General features: G+C 37.8%; 1 protein-coding gene and 1 pseudogene across 2 annotated transcripts; one reads left to right on the top strand and one right to left on the bottom strand.

Annotated features, from left to right (window-relative positions):
- Nucleotides 1–10,589: 10,589 nt before the first annotated feature.
- On the bottom strand, nucleotides 10,590–12,476 carry LOC307051304 (sentrin-specific protease 5-like; annotated as a pseudogene). Its single transcript has one exon. The product of its transcript is annotated as a sentrin-specific protease 5-like (transcript).
- A 4,591-nt stretch (nucleotides 12,477–17,067) lies between these two features.
- MRPS30 (mitochondrial ribosomal protein S30) lies at nucleotides 17,068–23,780 on the top strand (the record flags this gene model as incomplete). The annotated part of the gene is made up of 5 exons (XM_079703278.1): nucleotides 17,068–17,659; nucleotides 19,036–19,181; nucleotides 19,913–20,018; nucleotides 21,202–21,378; nucleotides 23,413–23,780. 5 exons carry the CDS (start codon nucleotides 17,068–17,070, stop codon nucleotides 23,700–23,702), a joined length of 1,311 nt encoding a protein of 436 aa, XP_079559404.1. The 3' UTR covers nucleotides 23,703–23,780.
- Nucleotides 23,781–27,047: the final 3,267 nt, after the last annotated feature.

The following is a 27,047-nucleotide window of genomic DNA, read 5'->3' as shown; positions in this document are numbered from 1 at the left end:
TGTGAAGGGAGATGTTTCGGGCTTGTGTTGGGAGTCTCCAAGGCCACCCTTAAGTTTGATGATTTTCAAGAAGGACTCACAGAACGCACATGCTTTTATGCTCATGGCTATGGCTCATTATAGTAAAAGGATAAAGATTAATATCAATAAAGGAAAAAGGTGCATAGAGTAGAGGCCAGGAGAAAACAGGTGCAAACTTCTAGTTGTCCTCTCTCACTGGTGTCATACAGACAATGTGTAATTCTCCCAGCAACAACATATGATGTGTTGCCAACCAAAAAATCTTACCTGAACCTTGATGTCTAGGATTTTTACTGAGGGTCAGTCACATAGGCACAGAGTACTTGCTTGACTGACCTTATTTACACTTTAGCCTCTTCAGAGGTCAAATTGATACTGTATGGTCCAAGACTCCAGTTATACAAAAACATACTCATCTAGCAGGATATTCCAAGGGCTTTGAGGTTAAATCCCAGGACCCACCCCTACCCCCTCCTCTAGCCAGTCTTTTCTTTGGAACGTTCAGAGTTTGAACACTCCAAGCCTGGTCAGTTAATGCCTTACTACACAGTTGACTCAACAATATGAAAATATCATCAGGGAATCAGGACCATCTTTCCATTCTGTCATCTTTAGCATTTCTGTGATGTTTCCATTCATGGTTATAAATGGCTGAAGCAATTTCAAGCATCACATGGAGATACTGGGTTGGCCAAAAAGTTCGTTGGAGTTTTTCTGTAAGATGTTACAGGAAAACCCGAACGAAATTTTTGGCTAACCCAATACAATAACTGCTGGGGAAGAATATGGTGTCTCCTTTTATTGAAGAGTAAAACCTTTCTAGAAGCCTCATGGGGAATTCCCCTTCAGGCTTCATTGACCAGGATTGGGTCATATGCCCTTTCCTGAGCCATCATTGAACATTGGCTAGAATTACCACAACTGGCTCAAGGTAATCATGATCCACCCCCATGGACTGAGGGAAGTGTTGGCTTTGCAGAGCATATTGGATGATAAATGCCTGAACACGATTAAGGTTCTACCACTCAGGAAGAAGAAGAAGAGAAGGATGGTCACTGAATTCCAAAAACATGCCACAACCAGAAAACTGAATAGATGAGAAGATATAGGAATATCCATCTCAATTCAGTGTATTGAAAAACACTGTTTTACACACTATTTTGTATGTGTGTAAAATAACACCTATTATGCTGTATTCTAATTATTTCTTTATGAATTTGTCTTCATGACTGCTATGCTTTTGAGCTCCTCAAGTACAGGGTCTAATCATATTCATTTGTATCTATGCCCAACACTTAACATACAGTTAACCTTCAAAAAAATATTTGAAGAGAACACATAAATAAATAAGCAGGATAGCCCCCAAAATAGGGATACTCTGGCAGTTGGTGAATTTTCCATCATCCATTTGATAACAGTTGTTTAAGAGAGGAGCCTAGTATAAAATGCTTGCTAATATAAAATAAACTTTACATACTCTTCCAATATTGGATATTTAAAAAATGAGATTGCTATATCATGAGAACTAATTAGTTTCTAGTGGTAATAATGAGCCTCTTCCTCTTCCTTTACCTCCCCCAAATAATAATATTAACAAAAGCATAATGCTTAAAGTGCATCTTATTATATTATTATCTTAGAGTGACCCTATGAGAAATAAAAACAGGTGATAATAGTCCCTATTTTAAGATAAGGAAGTTGAGGCTTAGAGAGTTTCACCAAAGTCACACAACTTATTAAAGTGGTGGAGTCCTATTTTTGTTTTGTTTTGTTTTGCGGTACGTGGGCCTCTCACTGTTGTGGCCTCTCCCGTTGCGGAGCACAGGCTTTGGACGCGCAGGCTCAGCGGCCATGGCTCACGGGCCCAGCCGCTCCGCGGCATGTGGGATCTTCCCAGACCGGGGCACGAACCCATGTCCCCTGCATCGGCAGGCAGACTCTCAACCACTGCACCACCAGGGAAGCCCCAGAGTTCGTGTTCTTAATCACAACACTTCACAATACTGATCACTCTTTCCTGCCCATGTTCTTTGTTTCCTTTCCGCAAACCAGCAGGGAATCCTTCCTGAAATCTTGCAAATCTCATCTCTACTTTTAATGAATTATTATTTGAGATGCAAGGAATCATTCAAAAATCTCCTCCACCCCGCTTCAAGATTAACTCTCACTCTCTGTTATTTTGTAAGATGTACAGCATCATGTAGAACAAACTCAGAGCACCTCTACTTCCAGCCAATATGTACTTATCAATTTGTTCCCAGACCTGTTCAAACCAGTTTTATTTATAACTATGTAATTTAACTAAAATTGCTTAAAATGATTAAGATTAGTATGAAAATAGAGAAAATTAAACTATAAAATTATGAAAACTAAGCTTTAAAAAATCTGATTGAAGTGTGAGTTGCCCAAAGAATATTATTGTTAAATTAGATGAGTCTAGGAGAGGTAAAATATGGAGAAAGGGGGACAGGAAGACATGAAAGTTTAGAAAGATTCTATATTCAAGTTACTTTTCAAATATATGCTACAGCCCTACATTAAATAATGCAAACATGGACATCATAAATGATACATTATGGATGTGATTTATACAAAAAGCTATCTGGGAATCCCAATTAGGAAATTCATATTTATAGAGAAAGTCTTGGTAGTACATCAGAAACTGGCAACATTTCCTATAATTTTGATTTATGATTTAAAGATAATTTAAAGTTTTTATGTAACTACCTTTAAAACAAATATCCATTAACTATTCTAATGTTTGGTGGTAAAGGGACTTTTATTCCAGATATGTCTGCACATCTATTCTAGAGACAGTTACATTTCGATAGGAATTTCCAGAGACAAAAAAGCAAGGAATTTCTCATGGGAGAATTTCAATCCTAGGGAAAAAGTGATAGGACAGTTTTAGGGTCTGGAGCTTTGTGTTACACTGAAGCACTAACAGAAAAGTGGTCAGCCCTTGCAAGAGGCCAGCCTTGGCTATCTCATAGAGTCCCAAGGAATGCCTGTTTTCTTACAGAGTGCAGGGTTGTGATCAGTGCGGTTGGTCTTACCAACAAGAGATTGTGGGTTGGGACCAGATTTTTGGACAAATGGTTTACTTTATCACAATTACATCTTTCCCTTGTTTTGTTAGATTTACTTAATCCAAAATAATACAAGCTAGTACTATTTCAAAATGCCAAATTATTATTAAAATGTATGCAACTGTAATATTCATAAAGAAATATGTTCTTAAGTAATTAATGAGTTAATTAATTAATGTTGGCTGAGTAGTTCCTATCCTAAATTTTTCTACCTCTTTCCCATATCAATCTTCTTTTTCTTTCCCTAAGTGCATAATGATGTGCATGAACAGTAATGGGGGAAAAAAAATGGATAGATTTAATCTAATTCTCTAGCTTGCAAAGATTTAATTATCTAAATTTCTAATCATTATCTAACTCGATAGCAGAATATCTGACGACCTGTGCTTCTTGTTCATAGTAATGGGTGGTTGAATGTGTACTCAAAGACAACATGGCCTACAGTGCATTTATGGTTCTTTAAAATGTTCAGCTGAATTAACATGATGAAATTGTACTAGAAAAGTAAAAATGTATGTGGGAGGAAAGACAAGTTCCTGGGGTATCTGTTCAGTTAGGAGATTACTTGATTATTGAGAAATTACACTTAGAGGAAAAGGAATCTACTCAAATTGAGAAAGACAGCCCTTGGGTGTTATCCCTTAAGTTTCCCTTTGTATAGGGTACTATACTAAAGAATACGATTTATAGGAGAAAAGAAAATTGGTAGATATGCAAGTGTCATTAACACAGGTTTCCATTAAAATAGAGAAGAGTTATAAATCTGTATCCTCTCCCATAGAAAATATTCAATGTGACATCAGTGACACTATCTTGAATTGTATGTTGATAAAAGAGGACATGGCCTAGGGTATAAAAGGGGAAAAAATGTAGAATGGAGCTAGGAAAGTGGATATGATTCTTACACAAGTTCTAGCATCACATGCTGCTTGAGAGGCAATGTGCTCAAGGTAGCCAGAAATAAAAGGACACCTGGCAGGAGACTTTGATCAATACACCTAAGAGATATAACAAAGCAAAATCTGAGCCCAATATTTAATGAACATCTCTACATCATCTACATTGGAACATACAAAATCTAGTAGAATGATGTATGGTCATACTAGAGTCATACTGTGTCTCTGTATTTATTTTAGAGTATTATGAATTGGAGTATTATGACTATGGGTACACTGAGACATCAATGTATACATAGTCACATGTAAGTGACCTCCCCTCCTCAATTCAAATCCATGTCTAAATTAATTTAGGACATGCATCAACTATACAACTCTAATTGTACAATAATAGAAATGTTTCTACTGAACTTTTTCATGCATAATCCAGTTGGGCTATTCTTTGTAACTTCTGTAACACTTTCTCTTATTTCAAGGACCACTAATCCAGATGAATTAGATTAAAATCTAAATTTTCACATAAGGTGGGAGGATTTTCTTCAGCAAAACAGAAAACTTAGAAGTCATAAGAAAGAAGGTACACATTTTTGAATAGATAAAAATTTTGTGTAGCAAGACTCTAAATTAACAAGGTTAATAACACACGGTGAATATTTTATAGGCAAAGAACTTCAAAGAAAAAGACCAAAAAAGGGCAAAGCCTATTCATAAAAAAGAAATGCAAGTGGTGGACAAATATATGAAAAGATGCTCAACCTCAGTTGCAGTCTGTGTTATAGTAATTAAACAAGGAGGCAGTTAGACTGAGGTGTCTCTTATGCCTTGGTAACCTAGGTAAGCAAACCGAAATCTAAGTCAGAGTCAATGCACTCGAATCCAAGAAAACAAAACTGAAGAACAACTAATCATGAAGAGCCAACCAGGCTTCCCCAAATAAGGCAACCGCCTAAGCTGTAGCCAATCAGATAATTTCTTTCTTTGCCTCTGATCTTCTCTGGAAAAGTCTTTCCCTTGGCTTCTGTCAGCAGAGCACTCCTAAACACTTTCAGTTTGGTGCTGCCCAATTCGAACAAATGTTTGCTGAAATAAACCTTGTAAATTTTAATGTGCCTTGGTTTACCTTTTAACATCTGATAAATAAAAGTTAAAGCAATTATATAATCTATTAAGCTTCGTTAAAATTACTTTTTAAAAAGGCAGTGTTGGTGAGAATGAGAGAAACTGTGCACTTCACTGTGGTAGGAGGGTAAATTGTTGGTAATATGTCTAAAAATCAAAAGGGCATATAACCTGTGTCCACTCTTCAGAGTCTAGCCTAGGAAAATAAAAGCAGTAGTACTTAAACATATTTATTATATAATTGCCTGTAATGTAAAAAAGAGAAGAGATTTAAAAATATTGAATTCACCTGAATGCCCGACTACAAGACTGTCTAAATAAATTATGGTAGACACATACTAAGGAATATAAAGCAGCTATCAAAAAAAGTGTTAAATTTTTATCTATTGACCTAGAGGACTCTTCCTACGTATTAGATTAATTCTGTTTTTATTTAAAACTTATCCTACCCAAAGTGAAAAAATAAGTGTCTTGTAAGTATTTGTCTCTAATATAAGCATCTATAGAAAATATTTATAGCTTTATGAGCACTGTGGGAGACAATTATTGGGTCTGCTGCTCTGAAGCCACGAGTGGGAGATAAATCTATCTATGGCAGAGCAATGAACCTGTATTGTTGGTTCTTTTCCTCACATAACAATAAGTCTGGAGACAAGCATCTGGACTAATGCATGGCTTCGAAAAGATAAGAAGGTCCCAGCCACACCTATCTTTCTGTTTCCTTACTCTTCAAAATGGGCTTTTGTCCCCCCTGGTTTATGGCTTCTTGCATCTGTGGTCCAGGAAGAAAAAAAAAGGGAGGGGAGATCCTCTCCTTGTGAAGCTTGCCTTTTATTTAGGAAAGATTGTCCTCTCCAGGGACATTCTTAATATGGCAAAAACGTGTGATTTGATTAACCAAATGTTTTTATTCTTATAAAATGACCCTACATGCTAGTGGGTGACCAATACTCATATTAGAGTGTAGAAAAATAACTCAATTAAAAATTATAATGAGAATATTTGATTCCTTGATGATACATCTAAAATGATTTAGAAAAAGAAGGTAAATTTCTCTCTCTCTCTATTTCTGTATATACACACACACTATCTCTGTCTTGTTTTCAGCTGAAGCCCTAAAACACTAGGTGCCAAGTAGTTCCATGTTTCCAAGTAAGTGCCAGGCTAAGTATGCAGCAATTGCAAAGGAGTTTATAAAACACGGTTTTGTACTTCTTTTTTTTTTTTTTTTTTTGGTTTTGTACTTCTTGACCCTCCCCCAATCCAAAGGTGAGGAGAGACTCAGAACACACTAAGAGTCTCTCCCACCCCAACGTCATACTTGAGAGGGCAGGAGGTGCGACTTTCCTTTATCTCAAGCCTACCTAGAAAGACCATCAGACCCCCTGGAGGAGCTTAATACTGGTTTCTTGGAGTTTGGGGTCACAGTGGTGTCTGAGTCACAACTTAAAACATGGAGTTGTCAGGAGCAGCCTAGTGAGCTGGGGAGAAGCTGATGTAGGGAAGCAGAGGAAGCCCACCCAGGCTTCTGCCAGCCAGGCTAAGGCAGCTTGTGTTAAGGCTGGAGAGAGAGGATAGAACTTTAAATGAAGTTGACAGCATTGTTTCTGTTTCTTATTGCATTGAACTGAACATGGAGTTACAGGGTTAAGACATTTTTGTGACTAGAAGGAACTGGAGGATTTATCTGAGATCAACTATAAAAATAATAGATCTTGACCTACATTTTCTCCAAGATGCAGGAAGGAAATAGCTCTTCAGAGCAGATTTCAATAAGCAGTCAGTGACAAGAGCAAATAACATCTGACCCTCTGATTGTGTATGTATATGTCGAAATTCATATGCAGGAATAGAGTTCTTTAAAAGGATATACCAGAGACTGGTAACAGTAATTGCCTCTGGAGAAGGAAAAGGAGGAACTAAGTGAGGAAGGAGGAGAGTTTTTCACTGCCCATCCTTTGGTCTCTGAATTATTGACCTTAGACTTTTATTATTTAAGAAAAATTTGATTTTAAAAGGGTCACTGGAATTTTGCAGTGGCTCTGATTTATCTCTGTAAGCATCAATTACAAATTGTATAAACATGCTGAAATCAACTATACTCTAATAAAAATTTTTTTTAAGAATTAAAAAAAAACATGCTGAGACGTAGCAAGGTCTGATCAATAGAAATACCAATAAAAGGAGCTAAACAAGAAGTTCAAGGATGCTGAATTAGCAGTTTCTTTGAAATCTGAAATGCTATCTACTTTTTAATCAAACTTATCTTAGGGCGTGAAAATCATAGAAGAGTTTTCGTTTTATAATTTTTTGTATGTGGTTGAAATTTCCAATCACAAATATGATCAACATATATACTTTTTCAAAACACGTATTATACCTTTGTGTACTGCTTGACCACAAACAGCAACAATGATAAATACAAACTTACACTTTTCAAGTTCTTAGAAGTCTACTTTGCAGATTATTTATCCACTCAATCGTTTATAGCAAATCATTATAACATGCAAGCTCAGTGCTGTATTATAATCATGAAATATTAGTCAATAAGAAAAACACCCCACCTTATTCCTACAAACTTTGACAGTGCACCAAAGTGAACACTTTTTGTAGGTTTTTTCTATAGACATATTAACCTTAATTTCTGTGGGAAAATTTTTGGGACATTATGCTATTGATACGGACTGTAGAAGTTGATCCTAATTACTGTTTTTCATTTAATGAATTTCTTTGCCATGACCATATTTTATTGTTGCTGTTGTTATATAGGTTTTAGGACACTGATACCCCAGAATTATTTGCCCACAGTGGAGGACCATATCCTGATCATGGAAGTTAAAGTGCTCTTATTTCTTAGAAGCAGAATTAGATACATGATTATTTGCTGACATGGCAGTCAACTTTCTCCATTCTCCCCACGATCTATGTCATTTTGAGTTGACTTAGGTTGTTGACTCATTATTCCTGAGAAGTCCACTGTGACCTCCTTTTCTGTAGTTTAGCAAACTTAAAGGTCTGCTATGCTGTCCTATGACTCCTGTATCTCTGATAAGATTTTTGAGGCCAAGAGAAAATATTTCAGTTTCCCTCACATTGCTTATTTGTGAGATAGGAAAAGTCATGGACTAGTCAAAATAATGCACAAGATTCTGAAATATTTTGTGCTAAGTAGATATAGGTGGATTTCATATTATCCCAATTTCCTATTATTTCTGGATTGTGCATACAATCTTAGAAAGTTGACTTCCTACCTTTTAAGAATTCCTGAATCTCATCGTTCTAGTTTACAAAACCACTCTTTACGAGCATGGGCTTCATGGTCAGAGATCATGGTTTAATGCTGGTTCTGACCCTTAATGAGCTTGAGCAAATCCCTTACCTCAGGAAAATTAGTGTTCTGATTTAAAGTATGTTGCCGAGGGAATTAAAAACATTGGCACCTATAGAGTGTTTGGTACTTGGCAAATGTTGTTTTGCATCATTTTACATATGCCACCTCATTAAATCCCCATAGAAAACTTGTAAAGTGGGTTTTATTAATCTAGTCTCCTAAATAAGGAAAGTGAAAGTGTCAGAGCTGGGCCTGGATCTCAAATGAGATCTTTCAAATCAGTAAAGAGTGAGAGAGTGGCATGTACATATATACACTACCACATGTAAAACCGATAGCTAGTGGGAAGCAGCTGCATAGCACAGGGAGATCAGCTCAGTGCTTTGTGACCACCTAGAGGGGTGGAATAAGGAGGGTGGGAAGGAAGGAGACACAGAGGGAAGAGATATGGGGATATATGTATACGTATAGCTGATTCACTTTGTTATGGAGCAGAAACTAACACACCATTGTAAAGCAATTATACTCCAATAAAGGTGTAAAAACAAACAAACAAACAAAAAACATATAAGTAAATTCATGAAATTCTTTATGATACAAAAAAAAAAAAAAAAAAAAACAACCAGATCAGCAGAGAGAATGGTTAGGGAAGACAAAGAACATACTTCCATAGATGCATATAAATTGTTATATATTAAACCTGTAGGAAAAGAACATTTATCTTTATTTTTTTTCTTGTATCTAACTCTAAATGTAGACTATCTACATTAAAGTTTCTCAACCCTATTCGACCCACTGCTCCCTTTATATAACAATAAATTGTAACCCTCCCTTTACTATCCTGAAATAATATTTATAGATAACCTACTATACCCTGGAATTTATATCTAATCTATCTATCTATCTATCTATCTGCCTATCTACCTAACTATACCCTGGAATTTATATCTAATCTATCTATCTATCTATCTATCTGCCTATCTACCTACCTATCTAACTGATACCCCCACTATAATACAAGGAGAAATGAAAGGATAGCAATTTAATGAAATAATTTGTATTTTAAAACAAAATGCTCAGGCATAATTACACTAGAAATCACATATAATGAACATCCCTATATATAGACCACCAGGATTGTAACAGCTATAGATACATACCTACTGAATCCTATTTAACCTAAAGACAGAACAATAGTTTCTAAGTCCAAATACTCTACTTCATTTGTTTTCATATATATAAATTCTATATAAGTTATAGACATTATATCAATATATATAAATTATATACATTAAATTATATATATAATTTTAAGATATAGATCTGAGTGCAATTAAAAGAAATAGTACAAAGAAATTTCCTGCCTCCTTTCCCCCGTTTCCTCTCATGGTATTGTCTTGCAACACTACAGTAAAATAATGCTACCAGGATATTGACATTGATATAGTTGAGATATAGAACATTTCCAGCACCACTAGAATCCTTCATGTTGCTCTTTTATAGATACTTCCACTTCCTTTTCATTCCACTGATGCCTTAATCTCTGCCAACCACTGATCTGTTATCCATTTTGTCTTCTCAAGAATGTTGCATAAATGGATCACACAGTATGTAACCTTTTGGGATTGGTTTTTTTCTTTTTTAAAAAATGTATTTATTTTATTTTTGGCTGTGTTGGGTCTTCGTTGCTTTGTGCAGGCGTTCTTTAGTTGCAGCGAGTGGGGGCTACTCTTTGTTGTGGTGTGCGTGCTTCTCATTGCCGTGGCTTGTCTTTGTTGTGGAGCATGGGCTCTAGGCACGCGGGCTTCAGTAGTTGTGGCATGAGGGCTCAGTAGTTGTGGCTCATCGGCTCTAGAGCTCAGTAGTTGTGGCTTAGTAGTTGTGGCACACGGGCTTAGTTGCTTGGCGGCAAGTGGGATCTTCTCTGACTAGGGATCGAACCCGCGTCCCCTGAATTGGCAGGCGGATTCTTAACCATTGTGCCACCAGAGAAGTCCCTACAGGGCTATTTTAAACTAGATTCTTAGAAACTATTTCTCAAGCCTTCTTTCCTTTCTGATATTCAGATAATGTCCTGCTCCAGAAGAATCTTCTTCTAGTCTACATGACCTTGTAACAAACCACTTCTACTTTTCAGTTTCTGTATCCATAAACCTTTTTAGTCCATCTTTTTATTCCATTATATCTTTTGGTTACCAGCTGTCTATGAAAAAAGCTGTTGAAGAAGTGAACTTTGTCTGGGACTGCATCCATTATCAGCTCACTGTACCTATTAATGACCTGGTCATTCAGCCAATTCTGACCATGCAGCGTTGCCAGATCATCCATATCCAGCACATGCTTATTGTAGAAGATGCGGAAGTTGCATTTTTGATGTCTGGCCTGATAGCTTCTTATTTCCCTATTGATAAATGGTTTTCTATTAGAAAAGTCCTCATTAAAGACATCTTTTAATCCTCCAAGGTCATCTTTTTCACTGAGTGGGACCAAACTGACATACTTCTTCATAACCTCATCCAGGAATCCAGAAAGGCAGATTGACAGCTGTTCATCATCCACTGGAGATGCTTTTTGACTGTTCTTTCCACCTCCCACTTGATTTTCTAGTTTGAGTCCACTGCACGTCAGAGGAGCCTCCAGTGGACTTTTACAGTAAGGGTGGTACAGCAACTTAGAACTAAGAATGTCTGCTTGAAAGATCCATCCTCATCCCTCTGGCGTGAGCTCTCATTCTAAATAGTCTCTTCAGACACAGGCCCATCTACACTACTCACAGATTGATCTGCCTCTGACACTGACAGTTTTACTCTGTCATCATTGACAGTACTTATCTGATTTTCCTGACCCAGAGCCATAACTTCTGTCTCAGTTTCCAAGATAAACATGTTACTAGAATGATGTTCTGGTAAGGGGATGTCATGAATCAGCTCTGTACACTCCCACTTAGGAGAGGAAGAGGATGACTGGTCCCAGGTGCATTGTGGCACTGCCATTCTGTTGGCCAGGGAATGCTTCATCTAAACTAAGTTCCTTGCCCAAGAGAGGGCTTCCTTTAGTGTGGCCATGAGGCACATGAGAGTTCTTTTCCTTCACCACAGCATTGCTGTCCATATCTGGAAGGTATGGTTAATGTCGACAAGAAGGGTCTTCAGGTTCTGGGGAAGGGAATGGGCTGCAACTGCCACCCACACTGTTCTCCATAAGGGTCTCTTGATGGTCCCCAGTGACCTGCACCCATCTTTGCTGGGCGTTTTTTAGCTTGCAAACTTTGCTTTTTGTTCTGAAGCGCTGGGATCTGAGAATCTTGTACCGAAATCTAATCATGGATCATTTCTCATACATCATATGAGGAGATACTTTTATTCTTCTCTGTTGGAAGCTTTTTGGAATCAGGGGTCCCCCATTCCTGTGGTGCTCCAGCCCTTGGTAGCAGCCATAACAAAAGCTCTTTCTCTTATGGTTGCTCAAGGTGACCACAATTGTGCCACTCTCACCTGGACTCTGGCTCTCCCCACTGAACTTCATAGGAAGATCAGAAGCCTGTGGCTCTGTCCTAGGTCTGTGACCACTGGCCTGACTTAAAACACTATTTGCTGGTACGTCAGCAGCTGCCTTCAAGAGACTTTTCTCTCCAGAGTATTCATGATCAGAGTTCTTTGCTGATGATAGCAACTTCTCTGCTTAGAGTTTCAGGAAGGTACTTGAGGAGGAAATGAAGTGTTTAGTGTCCTTACTTTTCACGTTAGAGGACAAAGTACTAAGATTCTGAACAGCCATATTGGACTTTGTCTTAGCAAAAGGGGGTTCATCCTGGATCCATATTTTCTGGATTTGAAGGGCCTTCTTTCTGCATTGGAAATGCCTCAAATGCCTGCTCCAAGTAACTGGCCTTCCCAACTTGGCTTTCAGAATGCACAACTGTTGATGAAAGTAGAACTTCTTAAAGCCTGCAAACCCAGTATTCCATTTCTAAGAAAAGGCTAAGTGGATTCCTTTCCTCCATAGAATTTTCATCTGTTTTTTTCATTTTTCTGATGCATAATGAGATCTGAACGCAGCTATGTCCCTCTCTGCTGGAACCTGTCACGCCATGGGTCCAGATGCTGCGGCAGCTTGGACTGCGGCTCCACCTTCGCCAGCTTTAGGGGAAATCCCGTCAGCCAGCAGGCGTCTGGCCTGCTTACAGCAGCCATGGCCGCCAAGCTTCCTCTGGAAGGGTTGGCTTTTTTCACTCAATCTAATTTTCTGAAGGTTCATCCAGGTATTACATGTATCAGTAGGTCTTTCCTTTTTATTGCCGAGAGTATTCCATGGTATCGATGTATCATAGATTGATTAACCATTCACCCATTGAAGGACACCTGGGTTTTGTTTTGGTTTTTTGTTTGTTTTAATTTGGGGCTCTAATGAATAAGGTTATATTATGTATAGGTTTTGCTTGAAAATAAATTTTCCTTTCTCTGGGATAGAAGCCCTAAGAGTGTGGGTCATGTGATAGCTGTATGGTTAATTTTTTGAAGAAAATGACAAATTGTTTTCTGGAGTAGCTGTGCCATTTTACATTCACCCAGAAAAGTACTGGGTGATCTAATTTCTCCTAATCCTCATCAGTATTTGTTATTTTATTTTAGTTATTCTGATAAGAGTATAATAAAATCTCATTTTGATTTTAATTTGCATTTCCGTTATGGTTAATGATCTTGAACATTGTTTCATGTGCTTATTTGCCATCTGTATATTCTCTTTGATAGTCATTTTTTAAAAACCTATCTTCTAATTGGATTGTTTTGTTTACTGTTGAGTTTTGAGAGTTCCTTTTTATGTGTTCTAGATACTGGTTGTTTGTCAGATATATGGTTTGCAGTTATTTTCTCTCACTTTGTAGCCTTTTCATCCTTTTAAGAGTATGTTTTGCAGAGCAAAAGGTTTATTTTGATGATGCCCAGTTTATCAATTTTTCCTTTTATGGATCATGCTTTTGGTGTCAACACTAAAAACTCTTTGCCTAGCTCTGGAACCTGAGGATTTTTTCCTCTTTTTTTTTTTTCTAATAATTTTATGTTTACATTTAAGTCTGTGGTCCACTTTGAGTTAATTTTTCCAAAAGATGTAAGAAATAGGTCGACGTTGTTTTTGTTTTTATTTTTGGCTTATGGATGTTCAATTGTTCTAGCACTGTTTGTTGAAGAATCTATCTTTCCTCCACTGATTACTATAGCTAAATAGTAAGTCTTAAAATCAAATAGACTGGTCCTCCCCCTTCATTCTTTTTTTTTCAAAATTGTTTTAATTGTTCTTCATCTGTTGATGAGAAAGAGCTCTGTGACTTTGCAAAAAAAACCCAGAGGGAGGATAATATTCCCTTTGGAGGGTGATTGTGAGATTATGGGCACTGACACATAGAAAGTACTTCGTATAGTACCTGGCATATGATGCAGACACGTAGCTTTCTTCCTGTTGATTCTAAAACAACCATCAAAAATCCTACACATACACACACACACAGACTCTCTCCCCCAGTAATACTGTATATTATGTTCTCTGTTTTATGTAAATGTGTTATATATGCAACCAGGTAAGAAATATGCCTTCAGTAAGAAATACACGTGAAGGAAACAACTCAAAAGGACTAGCTGTTATTCTCATCCACATCTGTAAATAGGAACTATCCAGTCTCCATTTCCTTCCCATACCTCCAGTTTGAGATATAAGCTCTGATAAGGACCTCAATCAACTGGGAGGTTATGGTCTCATCCAAACATCAACAGAACTCATGCCCAGACAGGAGACACTGAGATAGGTTCCCAATAGGAAAATAAAAAGTGAGTTATAAATATTGCCTAACTCATCAGAACCTGTTTCTGAATTGGATATTGACTATTGCTGGCAAAAGGGTAATGTCCTATTCCACTTTAGCCCACTGGCCTCCCTGCTGTTCCTCCCACTTTCCAGATACATTGTGACCTTTGCCCTGGTTGGAATGTTTTTCCCCCAGATATCCACATGGCTCTATCTTTCATCTCCTTCAGATGTTATTCAAGTGTCACTTTCTCACGGAGGTCTTCTCTGCTCAGTCTATTGAAATCACTCTACACAACACCGAAACCCAAAAAAGTCTTCTTCCCAGCTTTATTTTTCTTCTTGGCTCCTATCATCATCTAGCATAGAACATGTATATTTGACAAATTTGGTTAGATTTCACGTACTAACTTGTAAGCTCTATGAAGGCCTTTATTTCACTGTTGTATACTATGTACCTAGAAAGGTGTTTCTATGTAGCAGTAACTTGATAAATATTTGTTGAATGAATCAAGTAGAGAGGTTTCAAAAGGCCATTGGAGAATGTCATGGCTTTTAACTATAATACTTTAAATCTAAGATCAGTGGCAACCTTAATAGGGGAGATCTTAATATCCATTTATTCTAGGAGAATGTCAACTAAATAAACATATATAATAGATAAATACATGTTTCACAGATTCTCCTATTTCCTTTCCCAAATCTTAACCCACTCTCCTGCTGCCCTGTACCCTTCCAGAAAAAGATGACAGATTAAAGGAAAAATGCATTTCTTGCCCATTGGCCTTCTCCTCTCATTCCACTGCTCAGGACCAAAATCTTGGATACTTTCTCATACCTACATTCAATTCAGGATCTATGATTACTCTCACGATCTTCACTGCTATTGTCTCTTGAAGCCACAATGAGCTTTTGCCTGAAATACAGCAAATTGTCTTCTAATTGGTTTCTCTACTTCCAAATTTGCCTCTCCACAATCTATTTCCAAATCAGCCAGCGTGTTATGGACTGAACTGTGTCTCTCTAAAATTCATATGTTTAAGCTCTAACCTCCAATGTGACTGTAGACACAGCCTTTGAGACAGAGCCTTTATAGAAGTAGTTAACATTATGTAAATACGGTCATAAGGTTAGGGCACTAATCTGATAGGCCTCTCTCCTTATAATAAGCAACAGGGGAGAACTCTGTCTCCACCATGTGAGGACACAGCAAGTAGGGAGCCGACTTCAGGCCAGGAAGAGAGTTCTCACCAGAACCCAACAACATTGGCACCCTCATCTTGGACTTCCAGCCTTTAGAACTAAGAGAAAATAAATTTCTATTGTTAAAGCCACCCAGTCTATGGTACTAGTAAGCCTAAACTGCCTAATACATAGAGTAATTCTTTTAAAAGCTAAGTTACACCATGCCATCCCTCTGTGTGGAACCCTCCATTGGCTTCTTACTCTTCTGAATATTAGTTAAGAGTCCTAAAAATCCTAGAAATTGCCTTTAGGAACCTATAAAGTCTGGCTTTTCTTTCCTTCTTAATTTCATTTCCCACTACCCTCCCCATCCATCACTTCCTTCAGCCACACTGGCCTCCTCTCTTGTGCTTGAACCCACCAGGCGTGTTCCCATTTCAGGACCTCTGCACCAGCTGTTCCTTCTGCCAGAATCCTCTTTTCTCAGTACTATCACGATTCACTCCTCACTTCCTTTGAGCTTCCTTTGCTCAAAAATTAATGACTTAATGAAAAAAATAATGCATTTGGGGCATCTATTTCTAAATGTCAGTTTAATATATTTGCAACTTTATCGTTAGATTGTATCATCCATTATAGCTTAAAGGAATACTTAAGTTATAACTTCCTTTTACCAACAAAATGTTTGGTTTTCAATACCCTCAAGAACTATTGCAATAAATCCAAATAATATTCCAGTTCCTAATTATAATAGGAATGAGAGTCAATAAATTAGATCACCTGAAATGAGCTTATATTTTTAGTGATTTAGATGAGTTTTTTTAGCAGATATTTGGTAAGTACCCACTATGCAAGGTTGACTGGCCACTGAGGATCAAAAATAAAATAGTCCCTACTTTGAGCAGCTCACAGATTAGTAGGAACCAATTCATGTTAAAATAATAATTGGCTTTAACACAAAGCAAAATTTAAATACAATTCTTTGGTAGTTTTTAATTTATTTCCCTTTTTAAATTATCCAAGTAAAAGTATATTCCTCTTTTTGTAAAGTATTCTCATTAAACAAATTATATATCGACCAGCATAGAGATATATGTGTAATTATTTTCCCCCAAATTAGCACTAGTCATCTATGAGTGAGGCTTGCATCATTTAAAAAATAAGCATGTATCACAAAACATGTTAGAACAGTATTTTCAATAACAGGACTCTACCCCAAGAACTAAAATAGAAAAGTGACGTGATAGCCATAAATGAAACCAGTAAATTTAGCCAAGGGCCAGAGGTTTCGGTGCAGAGTACTCCTAAAGGGTTTCTGGCAAAAAGTTTGCCCTGGTCCTAAACAGGCAGCCTCTCCTATTTAAAAGTTTCACTGCTCCCCGCCACATCCGCGGAAATTCTATTGGCGCACGAGTTCTTCCTTTCAGCAACAAACTCTACGGTTCACGATAAACTAAGTTGCAGAAGCTATCTGATTGGCTAAGAAATAATGACGTAAGATTTCTCAAGCCCACTGAGAATCGTCCTCCCCTAGCCTGGCTCAGATTCCGCTTTCCGATTGGTTCTTACGGCAAGAAGGAGGGGACAATTGCTGAAGTTGACCTCTGGGTCGGGAACCCCAGCAAATATGGCGGCGGCCAGGTGCTGGAGGCTTGTGCTCCGTGGTCCAGGGCTGTCACTGCACACCGCGGCCGAGGCCGCCGTCACGGCTCCCGAAGTGACCGGCCCAGATGTCGCGGCGGCCCCAGTCGCGCGCTACCCGCCGCTCGTAGCCTCTCTGACTGCCGACAGCAAGGCGGCACGGCAGCGGCGAGTGGAGCGATGGCAGGCCACGGTGCACGCGGCCAAGTCGGTGGACGAGAAGCTGCGAATCCTCACCAAGATGCAGTTCATGAAGTACGTAGTTTACCCGCAGACCTTCGCCCTGAACGCCGACCGTTGGTACCAGAACTTTACCAAGACCGTGTTCCTATCGGGCCTGCCGCCGCCGCCGCCTGCCAAGCCCGATACCGAGACCGCGCCGGCTCTGGACGTAGCGGCCCTGCGCGCCGCCGCCTGCGATTGCCTACTGCAGGAGCACTTCTTTCTGCGGCGCAAGAAGCGTGTGCCTCTCTACATGGAACGTGAGGCCATCGCCTCGCCTTTCTTGGACCAGCTGGTTGCCTCCCTCACGGGCCTGCTGAGCGCTCACAATCCGGCCCTGGCTGCCGCCGCCCTCGGTGAGCCTCGGGCCCGCCACTCCGGGCGGGGGAGGTGGGGATGGTAGGGGACCTCTCTGCGCCAGATTTGCCCCCTCTTCCTTTCTTTCTGCTTGGTCAGTTTTTTTCCCCAGTCCTTTCGCTCCTGGCTGGCGACAGCGTCCGGAGACTGGGTTCTCGTGCCTGTGCTGCCACCTGCTCACTGTACAACCCTAGGCTAAGTAGCCTAAGCCCTCCAGGACTGCTTTGTGAAGGTCCAGACAAGTGTTGGTTAAGAGAAGGGGCTCCTGGAGAGCGGGACAGGCCTGGGGTTGCCTTTTAGCTCTTCCATCAAAAAGTTACTGACCTTATGTTAGTTTATAAACCGATTTTGCCCTAGTTTTTCTCATTTTCAAGATGAGAATACGATAATAGTACTACTTGGTCATAGAACTGTTAAGATTAAAAGCGATATTGATTAAAATACCTAACGTGTATTCGGTACTCTTTATGTGCCTGGCCCTGTTCTAAATTTTATATGTGCCAAATTTAATCCTCACAGTAACTTTACAGTAGGCAGCATTGTTTTATAAATGAAAAAACAAACATCCAAGGCACAGAAACGTAAAATGTATCTAGTTAAAGAGCCTACAGCTGGTAGATTTGGAGGACGGGCTTCAAACCCAGCCATTCTGGGTTCCCAGTAAACAATCAGCAACTTCTGTTTTACTGTTACATGCAGGCATGAAAAATAATTAATGGATAGACAGTTTTAAAAATCAGTGTTTCTGACGTGTTCATCATTTTATATCAGCCACCCAGTAGGTATCTTAATAAATATCTATTGAATTAACGTTACTGTGACTGTAGGTGTGTGCTCAGCTGAGTCTTGTAGTGTTCTTGTTTCTTCCCTCCCAGTTGGGAATGAAGTGGTCTTGAGAGAAGCTTCACAGGCTTTGCTCATGATTGATGGCCTGGGAAAGTTGACAATCTCGTCAAAACCCTGGTTCCTCTTCTATATAATGGAGATGATAACAACTATACATACCTTTGAGAGTTATTGTGAAGATTGAATTAGTAATTCATGACTCTTAATAAACTTTTTATTTCTGGTGAATGATGCTGCTGTTGGTCTTATTTTATGTTTATTTTTAACTGAGAAACCTCTTTGGTTACAATGCTTAGTGTAGTGTGGCACAAGTAGACAATAAAGATTTGAGCGTTGTATTAAAGTTGTGGTTGTCTAAGTTAAATTATTACATAATCCAGACTCTATATCTTATATCAAAGAGTAATTTTTGATGTATTTTCAGCTAGTACAGTCATTCTTGAGTTCTGTATTGCTGAGTTTGGTGTTCTTACAATAACTAAATTCATCTAAATTATCAGATAAAAATTTTTTGAATATCTTTTGATAGATTGTAAACGCCCAGTTCACTTCTACTGGTTGCGTGGTGAAGAAATTATTCCTCGTGGTCATCGGAAAGGTCGAGTTGATGCTTTGAGATACCAAATAAATGATAAACCACACAACCAGATTCGAATATCCAAACAACTACCCGAGGTAAGGATTTATTGCATATGTTGCTGTTGACAGTTGAGAAGGAAGTGTCATAGCAGGCTAGGTAATGGGCTACGTAGGATAAAAAGTTTTGGATAGAACCCTTTTCTTTCAAGTGTATTTGGAATATATCTCAGCTGAAATTCTTTTTCAGCTTTTTAACTTGCTGTAGTATATATATTTTGCAGAGGTCAAATAATCGTTTTAAGTGGGGTTAAGTCCTCAGTTTTTAGGACCATACAAATCTTTTTTTAATATGAAAATACGGATAATAGTTTATGATTGTAATTTACGGTAAACTACCCTACCTAATTATAAATCAAGGCATTTTTACAGCTATAAGCTATCATCTTACGTGTATACACTTCTTTTGGAGAAAACAAGTGTGTTTTGAGTGTCATCTGTGTGTCCATGTCAGAGGTTGGCACATTTCTTCTGCAGAGGTCCAGATAGTAAATATTTCAGGCTTTGGGGGCCATAAGTCTCTGTTGCACTCTCAGTTCTTATCATGTAACAGCAGCCGTGTACCACAGGTAAATGAATTTGCATGACTGTGTTCCAATAAAACTTTATTTGGAAAAACAGGTGGCTGGCTGGATTTGGCCCATCACTAGATGGTAATGTTAAATCATTTTGTAAAATCATCTCATTTTTAAGATTTCTACATCTATTAAGAATGTGACTAAAACATATGCTAGTGTTGCTGTGAATTCACTTATGACTTTTTCTTTAAGTTTGTGCCGCTGGATTATTCTGTACCTGTAGAAGTCCCTGTTATGAATTGTAAGCCAGACAAACTTCCATTATTCAAACGGCAATATGAAAATACCATATTTATTGGTAAGTTTCCTCTTTTAATAAATGAGTTCAAAGTGTCCTGTGCAAATTTGTGTAATTAATTCTTGATGACCAAGAGGTTCAGATAGTCTATAAGCAATGTAATTCATCTCAGGTTGCAGTTTGCATGAAAATTGGAAAGAAAATACTCTTTCAGCTTGCCATTTAAAATTTTACTTGTTTCTACTGAATTAACAGTATTTGACAAATAGTTATGTTTATTAGGCTTTGTTGATTTATTATTTATATAGAAAAGTAATTAGTGTTTTTTCAAAAGTAAACAGGTAAGAACTGGATTTGAGGTAGTGATTGGCTTTTTTTTTAACAAAAGCCTCCCATTTGTGCCACACACTGATAGCCATCAGGAATACAAAAATTAATAAGGCCTGATCTCTGTGCTCATGCAGCTTATACTTTGGCTATTTTTTCTTTGTTTATTAATTCCTAGATGATTGAGGAAGATCTTTAAGAAAGCAGCTTTCTGCTGGTCCTCCAGAACTGTTTTATCAGTCCCTTCTCAGTTGCTGTGGTCTTAGAGAGTGAATTATGGGGAACTTTTGGTTGAAAAGACTTTACCACTAAAACCAAGAATGTCAGCATTATAAAGGAGGTTTTTAAAGTCATGAAGCATGTGTATCCTTTGGTGATTATGACCAGCAGAATAACAAAGCTCCTAATGATGACCGAGGAGTTTGAGAAAACTGAAATAATAGGGAATTTTAGATAAATTTTACATATATTCTTTTGACTTATCCTATGTCATAGTGAGCTGATGATAGCTAGCAGACTGTACTTTCAGGTGAAATTTATTATAATCAATAAAATAAGTAAGTAAAGCAAGCTTTCCGTTTGTGTTTTTTGAGGTACGAGGGCCTCTCACTGTTGCGGCCCCTCCCATTGCGGAGCATAGGCTCCGGATGCACAGGCTCAGCGGACATGGCTCACGGGCCCAGCCGCTCCGCGGCATGTGGGATCTTCCCGGACTGGGGCACGAACCCGTGTCCCCTGAATCTGCAGGCGGACTCTCAACCACTGCGCCACCAGGGAGGCCCCTGTTTGTGTATTTTGAATGCTGATCACATAATGAGTAGAGGAGACAGATAGCCTTGAAGCAAATACTGAGGACATGTGGTCCAGATATTCTACTTGTGTATTTCATCTGAAATGTTTTTATTTTGCTCTTCAGGCACAAAGACAGCAGATCCACACTGTTATGGACATACCCAGTTTCATCTGCTACCTGACAAATTAAAAAGGGAAAGGCTCTTGAAACAAAACTGTGCCAATCAGATAGAAGTTGTTTTTAGAGCTAATGCTATTGCAAGCCTTTTTGCTTGGACTGGAGCACAGGCTATGTATCAAGGTAAAACTAGTTTTATGGCATTATAGTTATTGGAAGACATTTTAAGAATTTAATAGATCAAATTGTTTTCCTTGGGTTAAAATGTAGGCTGAATCTTCACATTTTGAAGACTTGCATTGGCACAAAATGCAGTTGTTTTAAAGTCCATAATTAAATATTTTACATTTGTAGTTGGTAAGTGGCACTTTGGTAGTTACTCTGATCTTTTACTTTGACCATTTTTGTGTGAATGTATTTTTTTCTGATGATGTTCTCAAGCATTTCAAAGACCACCTAACTGAGTCAGCTCTGTAGATGACAGCAGCTTTCTGAAACTAGAAAATGAAATGCTTTCATGGATTACATTTTAGATTAAATGACACTTACGATATATAACTTCTTTGAAGGCCATATCTAGGGTGTGAGTTAGGAGACTGTTCATTCAGTTAATGGCTTATGGTTTTTACATACCAGTTGCTGTTGGCCTTGGAGATATAGTGTTGAGTGAGAGACAGATCCTGCTCTTCTGGAGCTTATGTTATAGTAAGGAGGGTAAAAGCTAATAAACATGTAGTATTTTTAGCTAGTGGTGTTACTCTGGAGAGACTGTACTAGATGAGGGGTAGAATGATTCATAGGTTGCAGGTATAAATGAGGCGTGGGGCAGAATATTTGAACAGAGTTAATTCAGGGGAGGTCTCTAAAAAAATGACATCTGAACAGAGACCTGAATGGTGAGGAGCTGCCTTTGCACAAACCTGGGAGAAGGACACTTCTAGGCAAAAGGAATGCAAGTAACTCTGAGCTAGGAACGGACTTGAAGTGTTGAAGGAACAACCTGAAGGCTGTTGAAGAAAGGGAGGGGGAGAATGGAAAGCGATAGGGGGTGAGAGAGAGGAAGCTGGAGGCATGCCATGGAGGACTTGTAGGGCCAGCCCATTGTGAAGCATTTGGATTTTGTTACAATACAGTATATACCTAGATTACTCCTATATAGGCATCCGTGAGAAATTTTAATACAGATTTAACTGCTGCCAGGCTCACCTTTTTCCTTTATATATATATATATATATATATATATATATATATATATATATATATATATATATACACACACACACACATATATATTTAACCTTACACTCACAATTGTTGACTTACATTTTTGTAATAGAAATAAATGGATAAAGTAGGAATACGAGTAGACAGAATCAGAAAAAGTAGAAGGAAACTTTCTTGAAGATACTAGAATGGCATTGTTTATTCATAAAAGATAAAATACTTCTTTTCACAGTGTAATTCTATATTTTAACAATACTATTTATTGGCTATCTTCATTAAAGCTGATATAAAATATGTGTGGCAAAATTTATAAGTTACTCCTTGGCCCTGGCAGTTGGATTTAAAAGTATTAAAGCCAGTCAGCCTGGAACAAGAAGCAGCCAGAAAACTTGAGTAGTAAAGGTATTAAGATATCCTGGAACCTTATGATGATGTAAAATACACTAGGCAAAATGAAAGCAACTCATAAAATCAATTTTGAATTATAAATTAAGACACAGAATTCATCTAGTAACTACATGGTTGAAGTTCTTAGAAAGTCAAGTTTTTTTCTGAAGGGCGTTTTTTTGGTAGATTTGGTAAAGTAAATGGCCGTAGTGGTTATTGGGTATTAGATGCTGCTGGTATAAGGAAGATTTGAACATATTTGAGGTTGTGAGTAATCATGTGGTTAGTACCAGATGTAGGAGAGATCTGCATAGATAGAGCTTGCTGCTCTTCTTAGATGAAGTGAGTTAAGGTTGAAAGCTGATGAAGTCCAAAGTTGTTGAAAAGGTGTATCATGAACGTTGGGGATAGTAGAAGGAAGGAAATAGTTCTTGATGCAGAAATGGAATATAGGATTAGAATGGAGAAGATAGGGAAAACTTTGATATCTTTAGGAATTTGGTAGGTAAAATATATAGGTTTTAGGAGATATTTTATATCCTCTAACGTGTGTGTTTTGTTTTGGTAACATATATATGTAAGATTCAGCATAACTTTCTTCTATAGGATTCTGGAGTGAAGCAGACGTTACTCGACCTTTTGTCTCCCAGGGTGTGATCACAGATGGAAAATACTTCTCCTTTTTCTGCTACCAGTTAAACACTTTGGCGCTGACTGCACAAGCTGATCAAAATAACCCTCGTAAAAACATATGTTGGGGGACACAAAGTAAGCCTCTTTATGAAACAATCGAAGATAATAATGTGAAAGGTTTTAATGATGATGTTTTACTTCAGATAGTTCACTTCCTACTGAATGGACCAAAAGAAGACAAATCACAGCTGTTGGTAAACTAAGAAAAAACATTTGATTTGAGACTTTGGGAATACTTAAATTTCACTGAAGGAACAATAAAAGGAATTTTGATAATGAGATTTCTGTCAAATATTGAATGTACTGATTTTGAGACATATATTTCTTATGTTAACCTCTGATTAGACCTTTCATTTGGCTCAAAATACATCACTAAAGGATTTAATTTTAGATAAAGTATGTCGATTAAAAATAATTTTACTTATATGTGACTAACTGATGAGACTAATTGAGCAATCATCAATACCTGTTATTAACTGTGTGTGTAAGCTCGTACTACTTGCTGCATACCACTCACTGCATGACAGGCCAGTAATTTGAGAGACAAGGTGTTGGCGTAAGGAAAAATGACGTTATTTGGAAAGCCAGTGAGCCAAGATGGCGGATTAGCATCCTAAAGAATTATTTTAATTCAGGGTAGAATTCTAGCTTCTTTTATGCTAGGGAAGGGGGAAGCAGGGTGCCTGATAAGCTTGTGGACAGTCTTCTGACTGGTTGGTAATGAGATAACCAGGTGGTATTTTGGGAGTCAACATTAATCAACCTTCTGGTTCTAACCTGGCTGGGGTGTACGTGCTTGTGGTTAGCATGTAGTTAACTTTTTCTACCTGGTGAGAATTTTAGTATCTATAAAACAAATGAAGGATATGGCTCAATATTATCTATAGCCCTCAAGGAGGAACTAAAGGTCTTTTGACTTTGTTTTGTGGCTAAACAATTATTCTGTCTTGCTTGACTATTTTCCTTTTTTTCTACATTGTCTCATTTCTCTGACTAAATTTGCTGTTTGGAACTCAGGGAAGGCCTTGGAGGCTGAAGCTTTTCTACAAACAAGAGGCAGGGGATATGGGGGTTCTGTACCCTGGAAGGCTCTGCAGTTCCTGCTCAGTTTTCTATGGTTTTAAAAGTAATATAAAGACAATTCAGTGCTTGAGAATATTTAGATGTTTTGTTATATTTTTTCTTTTTAATTTTTTATAATAATATCGTATAGAGTTTCAAAACCCTACACAAACCCCTTCAAAACATGAACAGTATTTTGCACATATAGGAAACTGGCACAGAGGAGTTAAAGTGACTTTAATAAGTTTTCACAGATGATTAATAATATAACTGATGAATTATATGCAACTTAGTTTCCTTAGAGCTTAGAAGTAACATTAATATATTTCTGCTAGTTTCATTTGTTCTATTCCAAAGATTGGGAAACTAGGTTTGATATGTTTCAAAATATGTTACCAAAATGTTGGTAAAATTGTTAATCTTGTTGAGAATTAAGGTTCATTCAAACTATTTTTAGTGAGAAAAAATAATTACCTTTGTTGTTGTTGTTGTTTTTTGGCCGTGCTGTGCGGCATGAGGGATTTTAGTTCCCTGACCAGGGATCGAACCTGTGCTCAGTGGAAGCACTGGACCACCAGGCAATTTCCCTAATTACCTTTGTATAACCATGCTAACACGATTTTATATAACCTCCTGTTGTAGATATCTAAAATAATCCATTATTTACTGTAGTTAATGACAAATGCTGTTTTTTCTTTCTTCCTTCTTCCTTCCCTCCCTTCCTCCCGCTCTTTCAAAACAGAGGTCACAGTTATATGGAATAGATGCCTCAGCTAGAAGGGATTATTTACTACAAATGATTGCTAAACTGAAGGAATATTATTTGAAAGTTGTAATTCAGTTCAGGCAAGTCCTCCTTTGCAAGGCATTGTGCTAAGTGTTCCATCTTTACTTTCATTTTTTGCAGAATGCCATGTAATTTCACTCCACCATTCTTTTATTTAAGCTGTTTCCAAAGCTTGGAATACTGTTTTCTACCCCTTGTCCTGTTTATTTCAACCTGTCTGTTGCATTCTCATTCATCCTTCATAGAAAAATGCAGGTATAGAGGGAACAGCCATATCAAGCTCCAAATAAAATATCTCTTAATCTTCACTCTAACTAATTGAACCTTGGGCAATTTGAGTTACCATCCTTGATTTCTGCCTCCATAAAACAAAATAATTTCACAAACTTGTCTAAGGATGAAATGAGCTAGTGTATATGAAAGTGCTTTTAAAATATTACGTAGTTAAAATATCGAGGGTTCAGTTGAAATACTTTTCTTTTCCTAAACAGATTGTAATTGATTGTCCCATCCTTTGAATACTTCTTCCTCTATGGTAGCACCTGTTTCATTGTTTCACAACAATTTTTCTCATTACTAATGGTGGACAACACACATATCAGATATACACGCCTGTACGTACATGTCAGGACTTCATAGAGCACTTCCGATATTCTAGAGCATGGTCTAGATATTTTACCGATATTAGCTCACTTAATCATCACAACCATTTTGTGAGCTAGGGACTGTTATTCTCATTTTGCTGGTAAGTTAACAGGCACAGAGAGCCCAACAGCTTATTGCAGGTCACACAGCTAGAAAGTGGCAGGATTAGAATTTGAGCCCAGGTGGTCTGACTCCAGAACCTATGGTAGATATTCCCCAGTAATACACTATAGATGTAGTCAGTGCTACAGCAGTGTATCAGTGGTATAAATTTAGATAAAGGAAATGTTAATACTGACTGATATGAATCATAGGAATGTGCCTTGGAGCAAGTAGCATTTGAATTGGTTCCTGATAGATGGCATTTTCCAAAAACAGGAGAGTAAGTGGATAGATCTGTGAACGAAGGTGAAAAGTTCAAGATTTACCTGGGAAGCAGGCGGTAACTTGCTTTACCCAAGTAGGGTGTAGTCTAAAAGCATTTCGAGAAAAAAATTATTTACTAAGAAACAAAATCTAATTGGTGTCCCATCTACATATAACACTGAACATTAGGAAACAGTGTAGCAATGTTTAGACTTCAGGGGGAAACATTACATCAGAAGAAATCTAAATTAGTCAAGATAAAGATAGGTTAGGATAATTGAAAAAAATGTTAGAACACCCAAGTCTCTTACCAGTTCATCAAAAATGTATTGCAGTTGATTAGCACATGATTGAATAGAGGAACCAATGAATGGAGGAATCAAGATGAATAAATGTAATGAGTACACAAAGTCGTATCAGGCAAAAGTAAGCATAAAGCAGGGTTAGTGCCTACAATTTCAAACAATTCAAGCCAAGAAAAGAAATCTAGTGTTAAAAGGTCATTTTATGTTATAAACTGTAATCAGTGTACGAAATGTTAATCTTAGTCTTGAGAAGTTGGAGTAACTGAAAATGAGGAATAATGAGTAAAGGTGACTTAATAAAATTTGATATCTTACAAGCAGAATAGATCTTTTAAAATGTGATAGAACATGTATACAAGATCATTTATTAGACCACAGAAAGT

This window comes from Hyperoodon ampullatus (genome assembly GCF_949752795.1).
Source record: "Hyperoodon ampullatus genome assembly, chromosome: 4".
Taxonomy (NCBI): Eukaryota; Metazoa; Chordata; class Mammalia; order Artiodactyla; family Ziphiidae; genus Hyperoodon; species Hyperoodon ampullatus.
The sequence above is the reverse complement of the archived record's forward strand: the minus strand, read 5'-3'. Positions and strand labels throughout refer to the sequence as shown.